This window comes from Ananas comosus, linkage group 16, assembly GCF_001540865.1.
Source record: "Ananas comosus cultivar F153 linkage group 16, ASM154086v1, whole genome shotgun sequence".
In the NCBI taxonomy this organism is placed as follows: Eukaryota; Viridiplantae; Streptophyta; class Magnoliopsida; order Poales; family Bromeliaceae; genus Ananas; species Ananas comosus.
This window is the reverse complement of record NC_033636.1, coordinates 10852120-10869349: the sequence shown is the minus strand read 5'-3', so window position 1 is coordinate 10869349 and position 17230 is coordinate 10852120. Positions and strand designations below refer to the sequence as shown.

General features: G+C 38.6%; 2 protein-coding genes across 3 annotated transcripts; one reads left to right on the top strand and one right to left on the bottom strand.

Annotated features, from left to right (window-relative positions):
- LOC109722189 (carbamoyl-phosphate synthase large chain, chloroplastic) lies at positions 844–6042 on the top strand. The gene is made up of 3 exons (XM_020250112.1): positions 844–2213; positions 2858–3553; positions 4187–6042. The coding sequence occupies exons 1-3, from the start codon at positions 918–920 to the stop codon at positions 5723–5725; spliced, it is 3531 nt and encodes a 1176-aa protein (XP_020105701.1). The 5' UTR covers positions 844–917; the 3' UTR covers positions 5726–6042.
- LOC109722192 (IQ domain-containing protein IQM1-like) lies at positions 6457–10491 on the bottom strand. 2 transcript variants are annotated; one of them, XM_020250116.1, is made up of 10 exons: positions 10241–10491; positions 8978–9551; positions 8758–8872; positions 8573–8638; positions 8350–8438; positions 8158–8245; positions 7870–8007; positions 7676–7768; positions 7429–7530; positions 6457–7209 (listed from the first exon to the last, which is right to left on the bottom strand). In XM_020250116.1, exons 2-10 carry the CDS (start codon positions 9523–9525, stop codon positions 6754–6756), a joined length of 1695 nt encoding a protein of 564 aa, XP_020105705.1. In that variant the 5' UTR covers positions 9526–9551; positions 10241–10491; the 3' UTR covers positions 6457–6753. The 2 variants fall into 2 exon arrangements, with proteins under 2 accessions (XP_020105705.1, XP_020105706.1); XM_020250117.1 differs by having other exon boundaries at positions 8978–9482; positions 10241–10490.

The window sequence follows — 17230 nt, the reverse complement described above, 5'->3', positions numbered from 1 at the left end:
CGTAGAATTGAATGAGCTCAGCATTTGCTAAGCTACTACTAAGAGCGTTTTTGGAGCATCGAATTTGTACGGGATTGGATTAAAATTAGTCCGGTCTAGGGGAACAATCCCCTCACCACGGGATTAGCTAATACCCTGGGATTAGACTTAGCAGATCCATCACCCATCACCCAATCCCATGGTGAAACTTGTTCAAAATCTAAGTCAAATTTTTAAGAAATTTATTTTAAAAAGCACAATTTGAATTTGCAATTTTACTTTTCTAGTTTAAGGTTGAATTCAATTGTGAATTTAAATTTATACTTCAACATACAAGTTTAATTATATATATATATATATATATATATATATATATATATATATATATAAAGCAACTTTTAAGAGACAAAAATTGGACAAATAAATTCACTTTAAAATTTAAGTAATTTATTCTAATAAAAAAATTTATAATCCAATCCGAATTGAATTATATTTATCAAATCGTAATCTTATTTAATCCCTTTCAATTATCCTTTCCAATTTAATTTTGGATGCTTGACGTGCCAAAGTAGATAATGATTGATCGAACCAATTATTAAAAAGAGAAGTGGATCTCAACCGTTGAAACGCCATATGTTATTATAGCAATCATTATGACATTAAAGATGGACGGTTGGATTAGCTGTTCTGCATTGCACGCACCCCAGGCAATTGGATCAGTAGGACTACGGGGGACAGGGTTCGGCATAATCGAGGATCAAAAAGGCCACATCAGAATCGCACCGCAAATCTGAACCGTCCACTCTCTGCATCCTTTTTTAAGTCCCAAAAAAACCCTACACCTCTCCTCTCCTCTCTGAGCAGTAAAAGCGCACCCGGAGACGAGGCACGAGCGAGGAAGAGGAAGAAGACGACGACTACGCTTCCCTTCTCCATCCATGGCGCTCCCCAACCACACTCGGATCCGGTCACCTCCCTCCTCCCTCCTCCCGCTCAAGCAACATCGCCTCCTCTCGCCCTCCCCTTGCTCTGTAGCCCTCCTCCGCCCCTCCGCCGCCGCCAAGCTCCGCTCCCGCCTCCCCCACCTCCGCGCCTCCTCCTCCCAATCTAGGGTTAGGGCTTCGTCGGCTTCCGAGGATGGTACGGAGGCTCCGCGGCGCGGGGGGAAGCGCACGGACATTAGGAAGATCATGATCCTGGGCGCGGGACCGATCGTGATCGGGCAAGCGTGCGAGTTCGACTACTCGGGGACCCAGGCGTGCAAGGCCCTCCGCGACGAGGGCTACGAGGTGGTGCTTGTCAACTCCAACCCCGCCACCATCATGACCGACCCCGACCTCGCCCACCGTACCTACGTCGGCCCCATGACCCCCGACCTCGTCGAGCAGGTCATCGCCGAGGAGCGCCCCGACGCCCTCCTCCCCACCATGGGCGGCCAAACCGCCCTCAACCTCGCCGTCGCCCTCTCCGACTCCGGCGCCCTCGACCGCCACGGCGTCCGCCTCATCGGCGCCTCCCTCCCGGCCATCCGCGCCGCCGAGGACCGCGACCTCTTCAAGCGCGCCATGGACCGCATCGGCCTCAAGACCCCGCCCTCCGGCATCGGCACCACCCTCGAGGAGTGCTTCGCCATCGCCGACGGCATCGGCGGCTTCCCACTCATCGTCCGCCCCGCGTTCACCCTCGGCGGCACTGGCGGCGGCATCGCCTACAACCGCGACGAGTTCGAGGCCATCTGCCGCGCCGGCCTCGCCGCCAGCCTCACCACCCAGGTGCTCGTCGAAAAGTCCCTCCTCGGGTGGAAGGAGTACGAGCTCGAGGTCATGCGCGACCTCGCCGACAACGTCGTCATCATCTGCTCCATCGAGAACATCGACGCCATGGGCGTCCACACAGGGGATTCAATCACCGTCGCTCCCGCGCAGACCCTCACCGACAAGGAGTACCAGAGGCTCAGGGATTACTCTGTGGCTATCATAAGGGAGATCGGAGTGGAGTGCGGCGGGTCCAACGTGCAGTTTGCGGTGAATCCGGCCGACGGGGAGGTGATGGTCATAGAGATGAACCCCCGGGTTTCGAGATCGTCGGCTCTCGCATCGAAGGCTACGGGATTCCCCATCGCCAAAATGGCGGCAAAGCTTTCGGTGGGATACACACTCGATCAGATTCCGAACGATATTACGAAGAAGACTCCTGCGAGTTTCGAGCCGTCCATTGACTATGTGGTCACCAAGGTATGATCTTTTTGTCCCCTTTCTTAGTTCTTAGCATCTCCTCTTCCTATAGATAGGTGTCTGATTTCTTTTATAGGAACACTTTTGTTTGAATACTTAGTGCTGTCGAGTGTGCCTTTATTATTTTCTGTTTGTTTCAAAAGTGCTGGAAATGGAAGACGTAAGGTTGGTATCATTGGCATCTCATGCAATATGATTGGTTCCTGTAGGCTTGCTTATTATACTTCCAAGTGCGGAGCCTACGGCTGAGTTTTCAAAATTTATAGGAAAAGCAGGGCTTTTCTAGAACTTATTCAGGGTTTGGGGAAGAAATTTTTTATTGTCCTGCAATCACTTCTTTCCATATTCTATGTTCTTAGATATACATGGTATATTCATGCGGCAATATTCTGGACTTCACCTTTTTTAGGCTTGTGGCAGAGTTCGTTTTAGATTAGATACTTGTGATGTTCAGTTCTACCGATCTCTTCTTCTTTGGATTTTGGCACAGTCATGCTACTAATGTATTTGAGTATCTAATTGTAGTTTGAACCATTGTACCTTGATTGAACTGCCTGTATAAGCCTGTTCGTACATCTTTATTTGCCACATTTTTTTTTGTTTTCTGTATCAATTTTTTAATGCTCTTTATATCTCTGATGCAGATTCCACGCTTTGCTTTTGAGAAATTTCCTGGCTCCCAGCCAATATTAACTACCCAGATGAAATCAGTCGGTGAAGCAATGGCTTTGGGCCGAACTTTCCAGGAGTCCTTTCAAAAAGCTGTTCGATCTTTAGAGTTGGGCTATGCAGGCTGGGGCTGTGGGCCGGTCAAGGAACTCGACTGGGACTGGGAACAATTGAAGTACAGCCTCCGCGTTCCAAATCCCGATCGAATTCATGCAATTTACGCAGCACTTAAGAAGGGAATGAAGGTAGAGGAGATTCACGAGCTCAGCTATATTGACAAATGGTTTCTCACGGAGCTCAAAGAGCTTGTAGATGTAGAACAGTTTCTGTTGACAAGGAGTTTAAACGAGCTATCAAAAGGTGATTTTTATGAGGTGAAGAGGAGGGGTTTCAGTGATAAACAGATTGGTTATGCAACTCGTTCTAGTGAGAATCAGGTTAGGTCGAGGCGGTTGGAACTAGGTGTGATTCCAGCATACAAGCGGGTTGATACATGTGCTGCGGAATTTGAGGCCAACACTCCCTACATGTACTCTTCTTATGAGTTTGAATGTGAATCAGCTCCGACCGAAAAGAAGAAGGTGTTGATATTGGGTGGTGGACCTAACAGAATTGGCCAGGGAATTGAGTTTGACTACTGCTGTTGCCATGCTTCATTTGCTCTTCGACAGGTTTGTTTGCTATTAAGATTAGGCAGTTGTCATTTTGTGCGGCCTTCACTGTTTCTCTTTTCATTGGTAAAAACATACAGATCTTGTCTTAACTAAAGATTTTGAAAGAGAAAACAGGACTTCAAGAATTTTGATTTTATTGCCAGACTTTTCATTACTTATGGTTTCAGGGAATTCCATCAAGTTCTGGTGTAACTTAACAGTTACCATCAAAGACAGCATATACTGTTAGGTCACAGAATATGCCGTCAAAGAAAAAATTGCTGTTAAGTTCTGATAAAGGTACTTTAATCTAACGTACACTAAAATTGGGTACCAAACTTAAGATTGTTAAAGTTCAGCGACGTATAGTAAAATCTGCTATCTAGGTAATGTAACAACTAACGAATGCATGTTTTATGGTTTAGTGATATAGATCACATGTTCAACGGTGCCGATCGTTTGATTTGAAGGCTCTATCACTGAAAACAAATGGGTGGCAACGTAGTTCATTTGCTACTAATAGCATTCTAGCTTAACCCTCACTATATTTATGTGTGTGTGTGTGTGTGTGTGTGTGTGTGTGTGTGTGTGTGTGATCACGCTTATAAATATTGGCTGGCTGGCTTCTTACTGTTTTACATTTGTTGTTAGGATGGGTACGAGGCAATCATGATGAACTCGAATCCAGAGACGGTTTCCACTGATTATGATACCAGCGACCGTTTATATTTTGAACCTTTAACAGTTGAGGATGTACTAAACGTCATTGATTTGGAGCGTCCTAATGGCATAATTGTGCAATTTGGTGGACAAACTCCTCTAAAGCTCGCTCTTCCTTTACAACGCTATTTAGAAGAACAAAAATTGGTCCCTGCAAATGGAATAGGCCTCGTTCAAGTATGGGGAACATCACCTGATTCTATCGATGCTGCTGAAGACAGAGAAAGATTTAATGCAATTCTGAATGAACTCAAAATTGAGCAACCTAAGGGAGGCATAGCGAAAAGTGAATCAGATGCCATACAAATTGCTTCCGAAATTGGATACCCGGTTGTGGTGCGCCCTTCTTATGTATTAGGTGGACGCGCTATGGAAATTGTTTACAGTGATGATAAACTCATAACGTATCTTGAAACTGCTGTCGAAGTCGATCCTGACCGTCCAGTTTTGGTTGACAAGTATCTCAGCGATGCGATTGAAATTGATGTTGATGCATTGGCAGACTCCAATGGGATGGTGGTGATTGGTGGAATTATGGAGCACATTGAGCAGGCCGGCGTACATTCTGGTGACTCAGCTTGTTCTCTCCCCACGAAAACTGTATCACCGAAATGCTTGGATATAATCCGATCATGGACTACAAAGCTAGCCGAAAGACTAAATGTATGTGGGCTTATGAACTGCCAATATGCAATCATGGCTTCTGGCGACGTATACCTTCTTGAGGCTAATCCACGTGCATCGCGCACCGTCCCTTTTGTTTCGAAAGCGATCGGCCACCCATTAGCAAAATATGCCTCGCTTGTCATGTCGGGAAAGAGCTTGCAAGAACTAGGGTTCACGAGGGAGATTGTTCCCAAGCATGTCTCAGTAAAAGAGGCCGTACTTCCGTTCGAGAAGTTCCAAGGATGCGATGTGCTCCTCGGGCCGGAGATGAGGAGCACCGGGGAAGTCATGGGTATTGACTTTGAGTTCCCTCTGGCGTTTGCAAAAGCACAGATCGCCGCCGGGCAGAAGCTCCCTGTTAGTGGTACTGTCTTTTTAAGCCTCAATGACTTGACCAAACCGCATCTCGCTTCCATTGCTCGTGGCTTTCGAGAACTCGGGTTCGACATAGTCGCGACATCTGGAACTGCAAGAGTGCTTCAGCTGGAGGGTATAGAGGTTCAGCCCGTACTTAAAATGCACGAGGGGCGTCCCCATGCTGGTGATATGTTAGCGAATGGTGAGATACAAGTGATGGTGATAACAAGTTCGGGTGATGCTTTGGATTCAATAGATGGACGGCAACTTCGGAGAATGGCTTTGGCTTATAAAATACCTATTATAACAACGGTCGCGGGAGCATTAGCTACTGTGGAAGCCATTAGGAGCTTGAAGCAGAGTTCGATTAAGATGTTGGCTCTGCAGGACTACTTTCAACCGTCGGAGGTGGTGCACGACTTGCAAGCAGCTTCCTCCAGTGCTTAATTTACAAACATTGTCAGGACATCAGCCGAGCCGTTGTTGTAAAATTTTAAATTTTGTCTTTTCTGGCGAAGCTTTTATTCTTGTATCCTTGAATCGAGCAACCACAGTGACAAGAGGATCAGGATTGAGCAAAGATTATTTCTCCCAGACATCAAAACGTGTTTGCTTTTTTCCAGTTTCTTCTTGCGATATGGTCAGTTTTCTGGAACTGTCCCTTTTGTACTCGCAGCAAAATTTAGTGATTCAGACTGGGAGAGTATCAATTTATTTGTAACTTGTAAGCCATCATAAATTTGCATTCTTGTGTGCTATCGAGAGGCCTCCGTGTTCCTAAGCCGAAGAATACAAAAATTTATCCGTTTAACTTGGGGTTAAAAAGGTGCTAAAGTCTACAAAAAGTCTTGTAACTAACAAAGGTCTGTTTACCGTCAAATGTGGAGTTGGTCTTTCTCGGTCAATGTCCGCGGTCAAATTTAGTATGTTACGCGTGTAATTAGATCACCTCTTTTAAGTCAAAACTAGCTCGTTAAACAAATAAACAAGCAACCAACGACACACCATCATTGTACAATACTATTCAATTTTTTTGCTTTCAAGTGTTCTACATCCGGTGATTAATATTCGCCAACGTTAAGTGTAGTGTTCTCAAAACAACACCAATTAGAGTCGAATATGCGAAATAGTAGGTGGTTGGATGCAAATCCATCCCATGTATAAATCAAAAGATGATATCAGAACAAAAAGAAGCAACTTAGCTCCGTTTCTTTCATTAATAAAATTTCTCTACATGACAAAGAATAAGAGAAAAGGGTGGTACAAGTACACGAAGCAAAGAACAAACTAAGAAAAGAATGATTCAACGTACCAACTAATGAAATCAAGAAACAAGAATGAATCAAAACCAAAAAAACCCCAGCACAGTAGGTAGCAAGTTATTTTCCTTGCTCCCCCCCAACCCCATCTTCATCAACTATTAGGAGAATAATTAGTCAAAATTGGCAAGAGAAATGCCCGGAATGCCCTCAAACTCACTTCCTTTTGCTCATGGGAAGAGTGAGAGAGACAGTTGGACTTGGAATGCCCATGTACTGCAGCCTCGGCGACAGTCTAACTTTCGGGCTAGGGCGCGGAGATGGGATTGGAAATTTGTTCCCATTTGGCGAAGGGACGACCCTCGGCGACAAATTGACTTGTTCGAGGGCTTTGCTTTGGAGGTCCGGCGGGTAATCGCGCACGCACCCGATACGTGCGCCGATCCCGGTAGACCACTTGAATGACAATCGTCTTGTGGGTTCCGGTGCTGTTTCTGTAGATTCGACACTGTCTTGATCAATGATGGAGTCTTCTGCAGGTGCTTTCGTTTCTGCGATCTCGATTTTGGCTGCAGCCTTCACCACATCGACTATCTTTTCTCCTTCAGTTAATGATGGCTCACTGTCGTTCTTCTTGAATGACGGGAATTCATCATCGTCGACGGAGCACCGCTGAAAAAAATGTCGAAAACTTCGGTTACGGAGGTTCTACTACCTAATTAATCGACAATTAGAAGTACGTAGACAGGTAATCATTTAGACTAATGATTAATGATTTTCCTGTTGCTCGAGATATATCGGCCTTGCAGGCCAGATTTGAAGTAACATTAAGCTTCCTATAATTTGTAACCCTTCCCCCCCAAAAAAAAGTGTATGTAACAGTAAATTTACCTTAACATTGCTGAGGTCCACATTGTTATCCGAAAGGAAGCTAATGAACTCCTTGAAATTCTCTTCAGTTGGGAGGTAATGACCGCTGTATGGCCATATAGCCTGGAAAGTTAAGCAACAGAGCGGCGTTAGAGAAGTGCTACTCTTTGTTACTTACGGATCAGAAGAAAACAATAAGTCGCGATACAGTTTCCCATCGTAAACCCTAGAAAATTCGTGTTATCTCAAGTGTTGCAAAAATATGTACCTTGAGAATCCCTTCTTTAGCCACCAATCTCCCAGCTGCTGTTGTTGCGCCTCCGGCCAAAAAGCTAGAGTGCTGAAATGTGCCTTTCATTTTCTGCCCAATAGATAAAGCACAACAAAAAAATAAGTTTAACTCATTCTAAACACAATGAATGTTCCACAAATTAAGGGAAAAAGTTGGTTTTAGATATTCACCTGCCCCACATATAACGTCCGCGTTGTGCTCAAAACAAATATCCACTTAGAACCTTCGGTAGTGTTCACAGGAACTTCTGTTTGTTTATAGACGAGTTTACCGTCTTCCACAATTACTTCGTACGCCTCCCTCTCATTCTACATTGAAAGTAAGAAGGAAAAAAAAAAAAAAAATCAGTTAAGTACTACTCATATTTTGTTAGAATTACTTGAATTCTTTTTTCCTTAGATACTGCAAAATTATTAAGTAAATCAACAAGGCGGTGAATTCAAAAATAATATGCTTACCGGTCCAAGATATTTGATCAATTGCTGTTGTAGCTTGCTTCTCGGGCACTTCTCGAGATTTATCTCTCTACCGTCTCCGACATCCAACCTTAAAGAGGAAAGAACAAAATTTGTACAAGAAGTTAAGATTCAATGCCTAACATTTTTCAAAAGATAAGGAGAGAGACACGACTTTCGGGTCTTATTATTTACCAGAAGAAGAACGGCTGGGTGCTCTCGCTATCAAACCAGATATCGTAATACAAATGTAAATTGTGCCCGTAGCGATGTCGCGGATCAATCTGCATATAGCAACAAAGAGAAAAGACGATAAATATCATTATTGAATCTTCTGATAAACTTAATATAACCATTGTTTTTCTAATAATTTTGCTTGTGGGACGTAACAAAACTTTCGAGGGAGACACAAACTTACAGCTTCAAGCCAGTGTTGAAGTGCTAGTTTTTGAGCTTTCTCATCTTTAGACAAACCTTTACCGACCTGTAAAAGATGGAAATAAATATTAATTACTGACTCAGAGATCGAATTTAGTGGCGGTAAAGAGTAAAACTACATTAAAACATCAAAAATTGAAAAAGAGAGAGGTGTAAGTGGTGTACCTTGGCCACCCTTGTTCGGGCGCGAGCCCATCGAGAAACTGCCGACTCTGGTTTCTCGACGTTAAAGAACGATACGGAACTATGCTTAAGAGAAGCAAAATCAAGAGCCTTCCACCTAAAGCAGTAACGGAAAAGAAATTCAATTAGTCAAATGAAGCACATTAAAAAAAAAAGAGAGAGAAAATAGAGGATTGTGATGATGAAAGATTGAGAGACAAACCAGAGTTCCTCCACCACAACCGCGCAATCTGCCAAATTTCTTCTGGTCCGATAACTCTTATAGACTTTCTGAAGCTTTGTGGCTGCTGCATCGAGCTCACACCGAGGCCTCGGAGAAGAGAACACAACCTCGGGCACTATTGCGATATTTTCCGAACTTTTTAAACGAAGCGGCTGAATCTCTGTGGCTTGATTAATGGATGAACTTCTCGTTTCAGGGTTAGGGGCCGCTTCCGACTCCCAGCTTTTGAAGCTCAATGACCTAACCATGACTGGATTTTCAGACCCACCGTCCGCCATGTTTTGCGATGGATCGCTTATTTTGGAACTCGGCGATCCCGATTTTGTACCGAGGTCCTTCCTATTAGGGCTAAGCATATTCGATAAATCGCTCTTCTTGAAGCTAAGTGATCTTAAGGTCAACTTTACATCTTTCTCGCGGGAGCTGAGAGATCTCCGAAGAACAGCTTCAACTTCTGTTAAGCCAAAGATTTTGTTTCTCATGACTTCAACCCAAGCCCATGAAAATAAGGAGAGGGACAAACCCATAAAGTGAAGAAGAATTAGCCTGCAAACTGAAATCAAAACAGATAGAAAAAACAAAAAAAAAATTGAGCTTTTCGATCCATCGACAAGGAATAGGTTGTGAGGAAAAAGAGAAAAGCCGCAGAGAACTAGACCTCATACCTCCTAATTTTTTAAATACTTTAGAATCTAAATTCATACAATTAAAGCAATTACAGTGCAAAAGCTTTGATGAAAAATTAGCAAATAGAACTTAATAACCAAGCTCTGTATGGAAGTTGGTAATGTATTCTGAACAAGAAGGATCCTAAAACACAAACAAGTTTTAATTTTCCAATCAAAGTCGCTTCCTAGACACCCTCAAACTTCCAATTTACAGTACTTCTTAAACATAAGTAGTCTTATTAGATACATATGGAAGTGGAAGTAAAAGAGACCCTTTCAGTTTTTGCCCAAATTGAAAATCTGCATCTTTGGGCTTCAATTTGTTTGAGAAAACTTTGAAAGATGCAGCAGTTGAGCACCATATAAAACAAGTCTTAATCCCCAAAAAGGAGGGGAAAAAGGGGGAAAAGAAAGGGAAACCACCCAAAACACATCCAAGATGCAAACTTTACATCAGTAAACGCATCTACTACATACTAATGACACCAGAAACAACAAATCCAATGAGAAACAAACCAAAGTAACAAAACCCGAAGAGAGTGAGATTACGAAGGGTGAAGGAGAAGAGGCTCACCAAATCGAGCAGAGGAAGAAACCCAACTGGTAAAACACAGAGAAATGCTTCAAAATGCCTTAAAAAATCCCCCTTTTTTCTCGCTTTGAACACTAAAAATTCCCTTTTAACGCTTGCACAACCATCAGGGAGACCACTTCGCATTTATATAGCCTTCAAATCCGAGAGGTGTGGGGTCCAACGCAAGGACAAAAGGGCGACCTTTCCGCACGTCGCGTACGCTTGGAAATACGAAAACAGGGATTCAGTAAAAAGGAGAATGGCGACTCCGAGCCCCCTCAAAAGCGTGTGTTCGATTCAAATATGATATGCGTTTTGATGGAATTTGAATAAAAAAAAGATAGTTATTTGTTTGTTTGTTTGTTTGTTTTTTATTAAAAAAAAAAAAGGGGAGAGTTTTATCAGTTGACCAGTTGAAATGGAACGCTAGTTTGTAGAAAATTTACAGAGAGCCCCCTCAACTATAGATCTTTCAAAGCGTGGCCCCTCGGCTTCTATTTTATTTATTAAGACACTCTTTAAGTTTAATTAAATGAGAATTTTGCTAAATATGAGTAAGGAAGGAGGAGTAAACTTACTGGGTTGGATGGAACCGCGCCTCAGTGAATTAAGTAAAAACTTCTAATTAAATTGACTAAAATTATCTATAAATTAAATTAACACTTTGTTAATTCTTAAAATAATAAAGTTGGGAGCAATTTGATGGAGATGTTATTAATTTTTTTTAAAAAAAGCCTATGATTGAGGGGGGTCTCCATGCAAGTTGTGTTCCTTTGAATTATTCAAATGATTTTAGGTTCTTCTTTCTTAGTCTCTCTCCCCCTTACATCATCTCTTACATCTCTCCTCTCTCTCTCTCTCTCTCTCTCTCTTAAAAAAGAGGTTTTAGAGAGAGAAAGAGAGAGATGCGTTTTTTCGAGGAAAGAGGTCACAATCACTGTTTAATAGCAGTCACAAAAGTCTCCAAATTGGGTTGAATTTTATTATATTTTAACTGCAGCACGGGACAGATAATAATAAATAAGAGCTTGGATTTTAGTTTGGTGTTTTTCTGAGCAGGAGGAGACCACCGAATTCGCTNGAATTAATAATATTCTAGCCTCTATATATATATATATATATAGTCCGTCTACTATACTTTCGGAAGTATCAGCCCTTTCGTGCTTGTAAGTTGTTTTTGATGATAGGACATCCGATTCGACGATCGGCTCCGCTAGGTATAATCTATCTTATTGGAACTATGTAGAAACTAAATTTTATAATTTTTTGACATCATTTACTAAGCGATCAAAAGGTCCCAAAAATGACTATTCTAACGGCCGATGCGGCACGTTTTTAAGTTCAACGGTGTAGAAGTATCGAAATTACATAGAAATTTAATAGAAAATTCTACTTAACATCAATAGCAAGATCAATACTTCCGATTTGAAATTTAAGTACTTTATCATTATTTTTTATATGATTTTTATTTTCAGCCGTTCATTTTAAGGCTACCATTTCACTAAGCAAACGAAGTTAAAAAATTATGAAATTTGGTTTCTAGATAGTTCAAATAGCGTAGATCATGTCTAACGAAACCGATCGCTGAATCGGACGTCCCATCATCGAAAACAACTTACGAGTACGGGAGCCCCTGTACTTTCGAAAGTATAGGAGCCTAGCTCTATATATATATATATATATATATATATATATATAGTTGAGCTAGAATACTACCGGTAGTAAACAAGTCATTTTACTACCGATTTGTTTTCGATAATAAAGCTTTCAAATTGACGATCGGCTCCGTTAAATATGATCTAAACCATTTAAACTACCTAGAAATTAAATTTCACGCACTTTTGATATTGTTCTTTTATACATCAAGTGAACAGAAAAATGAATTGCAGAAAATAAATACTCTTTAAAAAATGATGATAGGAGTCTTGTAATCAAGATCAAGAGTATAGATCTTGTTTTAAATAGTTTAAAGAATTTTCTAACAAAAATTCAATTGATTTGGATATCTTTACGCCGTTAAACGAGAAAACGCCTCTTATCGACCATTAAAATTACAAATTTTGAAACCCTTTGATCATTAGGCAAATGATGTCGAAAAGATTTGAAATTTGATTTCTAAACACTTCAAGTGGTATAGATCATGTTTAATAGAGCCGATCGTCAATTTGGAAGTTCTATCATCGAAAACAAATCGGTAGTAAAACGACTCGTTTACTACTGATAGTATTCTAGCTCAACTCTCTCTCTCTCTCTCTCTCTCACTCTCTCTCTATATATATATAGAGAGAGAGAGTTATATAGAGAGATTGAGAGAGAGAGAGAGTTATATAGAGAGAGTGAGAGAGAGAGAGAGAGAGTAGAGCTAGTATACTATAGAAAGCATAAAGTAATTAACGTTTTTAATTTTTTAGCCCTTAGATCAACCCAATTGATCATTTCTAACCATTGGATTAATATTATTAACCAATAGAAATAACTCAACCCTAGTTGGACCACTCAATCCTAAGGGAGCCGCTATAGCATAGTAGCTCTACATACACACACAAATATATATATTTATATATATATATATATATATATATATATATATATTTTTTTTTTTTATATAGTTTCTGAGAACACAAATTATCCGTACAGCCACTTTACAGTAGAGCTCCTCACATTATTACTATTTGTAATAACCACCCACCATCGTTTCCAACAGCTAAGCATCTAAAAAAATTCAAATCTTACAATTTAGGATAATTATTATTTAGTTAACATGATATCAGAATAAAAATTCAAATCTTTTCGTGCTTCTAGTTTTATTATTATTATTATTACTTTGCTTTTATTTAGTTCAAATCGACGTATCAAGTTCAAATATAGTCAAAATAATATTCTCATTTCGCACAAATAATGAAAAATCCGAACCTAGAAGACTCCAACACCCTTCAATCTTATAAAATTTAAAGCCCAAGGCAATAATAATAATTTTTAAAAGCTTCAAATTTTAATGCCCAACCAATGCATGGGCCCTCTCTTATCTTCTCAAATTGAATAGCATTCAAGTTGGCTGGTATGTATAGTCCATTATTATTATTACATTTGGGGGGGGGACCAAATTATATATTTTAGCTGGAAATTAAGTGACATTTATAAAAGATGCATCAGATTCATTCCAGCATACTAGATTCATTGAGCTGCCTCAAATTAAATTTATTTACCAAAATGAGGATCAGATTTAATAAATTGATCTGGCGCAATCAAAAATCAATTCTGTCAAAAGCATCATTTTTTGAAAGTTAAGCGATACTTAATTTGCCTGCACTAGCACGACGCTCTTTTGAGTTATAAAATCAGCATTTGTACTTGAATTATGTCATGTTAAGATGAAACATTAAGTTGTTACTATTGGTACATAGAAATGCTGACTCAGTAGCGGGATCGTTTGAAGTGTCATCTGTAAATACTCTTTGAACTTTTGAGTTAGAAGCATGCATGCATGCATGAACATTATTGAATGGAGCTCACCATTATTATACCAGGGCCTCTGCTTCAAATAATAAATGCTGATGCACATTTTGGAACTTTAAAAAAAAAAAAAAAAAAAAAAAAACCTATAACGCAATCTTGAACAAAAGAGTAGTTATCTAGTTTCTGACTTTGCAGAAATAAAAATATACGTAATCAAGCTCGTTGGGGGTTTTTTTCGAATAAAAATTTGACAGAAATGATCTTCAGCGTGAGACCATTTCATCTGATGGTTGGTATCTAATTAATATCTCAAATCTAAAATCTAATTGATTTATATTTTTAGTTAAGTTTATTTATACAAATAGTTTGTTATCTTTTTCTACAAAAAAAAATAAATTTGGAATAGAACCTACAGGATTTTATAGGATCTTATTAACTTAATATAGAAATGATATAATTATATATTATATTTTTTATAGTTAATCCTGAACCGGAGAGATCATGTATAAACTTCAAGGTTTCGTTTGGTTCAGATATAAGCAATAACTAGTTATACCGGGGATAGGTACAAGTATGAGTTTTCGTAGGAATAAGAGTATTTTTTTTATTTGGATGAAAATGTGCGTATAAGTTGAAACTAGAAAAATTATGTTTGGATAAAAATGTGAGTATAAGGTGGAATAGTTGGTAGTTATAAATAGAAAATAATGATATTACTCCTATAATTGAATTTAAATTTTTAAACTGAAAATTTTAAATTGAAAATTTTAACTTTTAAATTATAAATTTTGAAATTATATTTAAAATTTTAATTTTCAATATTTTAATTTTAAATATCTAATTTTAAATTTAAGACCAAATTTAAATTTGAAAGATAAAAATATCAAATTTAAAATTTGAAAACTAAAAATATCATATTTAAAATATTAAATTTAAAATTTAAACTTTAAAATTTAAAAATATTAAATTTAAAATTTAAACTTTAAAATTTATAATTTAAAATTATTAATTTAAATTTTAAAAATATAAATTATAAATTTTAGAAATTTAAATTTAAAATAAATCTCTCTCTCTCTCTCTCTTTCTCTTGTACCAGGGGGTGGAACAACTTGTTCCACCCCTGAGTGGGAACACTTGTTCTCACCCTATACCCGATTATATCAGACTATCAAAAATCCTGTTTGGGTACAAGAAGGGGGATAACCCCCTTATTCTATCTCTTGTACCCAATCCAAACACTATCCAAGTAATCTAATATGAACGATGAGAGTTGGAGTCAAAGTGGAGGGGTGTTGACCTCACGAAGCGGCACGTGCGAAGGGCTCTGTTTGACCGTTGACTGGAAAACTCTTCTTTGCCTTGTGGTGAGGGCACCTAATTAATGCTGGACGGAATTATTCCCTAGACCGCGTTCACCATCTCATTACGGACCACCAAAATTATCGTTAATTCTATTTATTTTTTTAATAATAATAATATATGGTGAGGGCTGAGATGGAGCAAATATAGATGGGTATTTGGTCCACCGATGACGTGGTAGGCCGGGCTCATATATCTCCAATTTTGGTGGCTGCTGTACTCTGGTTTAAACTAATTAGTAGTCGCTGTTAATTAATTAAGCGGTCCACCGAGGTTAAATTGGGCAAAGAAAAGAGGGAGACGTGGAGAAACGTATGCAAGAAGAGTGCGAAATCAATAAAGCACGTAAAAAATAATTTTTTAAAAAAACCCTACATACTGCTCTGACTTTTAATAATATTTTGTCCTATTTATGTGTGTGTATATATATTCATCAAAAATTACATTGATATAGATGGTGATTATAGATTTGATTTAATACAAGATATCAATAGAACGGTGCCTCTACAGAATAGTTTTTTAATGCATTATTCATCTAACGAAATTATTTTGGCTATTGCAAGATAAAAAAAAAATCTGAAACTTAGATATATTAAATTTAAGTGATCGATCATGGCAAATGCTGCTCAGTACTTTTTTTCTCTTTTATTTGGAAGAACAAAAACACATCCTAAAACTAACTTATGAAATGCTTTACTACTATTAGCAGAGGGGATCGAGGAGGCGTAACCACTATGCTGTATCGTATACGTATACTTAAACATACTATATACACATGTGTATATATATATATATATATATATATATATATATATATATATATATATATATATATATATATATATATATGGAGGGAGAGGCATATGTTGGATATATGCATGTTATACATAAGTAGCTGGGAGGAGAAGCGCTTAAGCATGAGGAACTCTTTTCTAGCCGTAGTGGTTTACTATTTGAAGTGCCTACCCTTCACNGAAAAGTACAATCAGGACCCAACCCCTCAAAAATTGAATTTTCTAAATTAGTGAACTAAAGCTGTATTAATGGGGTAAAGGGGAACTATGAAAACACAGTTGGATTGTACTTTGTGTGTCCCTATCAAAAATAAATGTCACCAATTTGGACGTTTGGATACCTTGTGGAAACTTTATTTGTTATATATATATATATATATATATATATATATATTATAGAAGATGCAAAGTAGTGTGAGCGTTGAACCTAATCTATTGAACATGGCCCATGTTAATATTTTAATTATATTTTTGTATTGATCTTGCAATTAGAAACGCTTACTATTATTGCAATGACCATGATAATACCACAGCTTTAATTAGGAGTCTATATATATATTAAGACTAAATAAAAAAGCTTTTGATGTATGAATATTTTGTATCTTCGTTAAAATAATTTAAGCTACGGTAGAAGTAGATATTTCCACTATTTGCTTATTTCTCTAAATGTTTCCATATGCGTGGATACATTCACAGAGAGAAATTTTGACTTATGGTCAGTGTTATTCACAACATTTAAACTTGTTTTTAAATTTTAATTAACTTCTTAATTATAGATGTGCTACGTATCCGTCGGATTTCGGGTCCACAACGCCAATCAAATGTCCATTCTACAAGTAGTTAATTACTATTCACATTAATTTTGGTCTTATATCGACAGGTTTTAATTTGCTAAAGGTCTCATGGTCTTTGTTGGACATTTAATTAACTTTTATATGTGTACTTTACATATGACCTTTTGATTTCAAAACCATATATACATATAGAGGGATGCTCACAAGCTTTGAACAAGAAAAAGAAAGAGAAAAAATGCTATTAGTTCTCAACACGCAAATTTGAACTCCCTCTAATTTCAACGGTCAAATGTTTCACCCACTCCTTAGAACTCGTTTATTTCTTACCATTTTAGGGTGCATTACCTTTTTGGCTTCTGCTTCTCCAAACTTTGGTGACCAATTACTATCTTCTACTAGAAGATTATAGATGATTAATTGCATGGTTAGTAGCTGCACATATACATGAACTAGTAATTTGGTATCAAACATTTTAGAAATTAACTGATCAATTTGTGAAAAGTATGCGCGCATAATTAGTAGCTTGAACATAACAAACCAACTTCTCGAATAGTTCGTTCCGCGAAGAACAGCTAGTGGTTAACAAC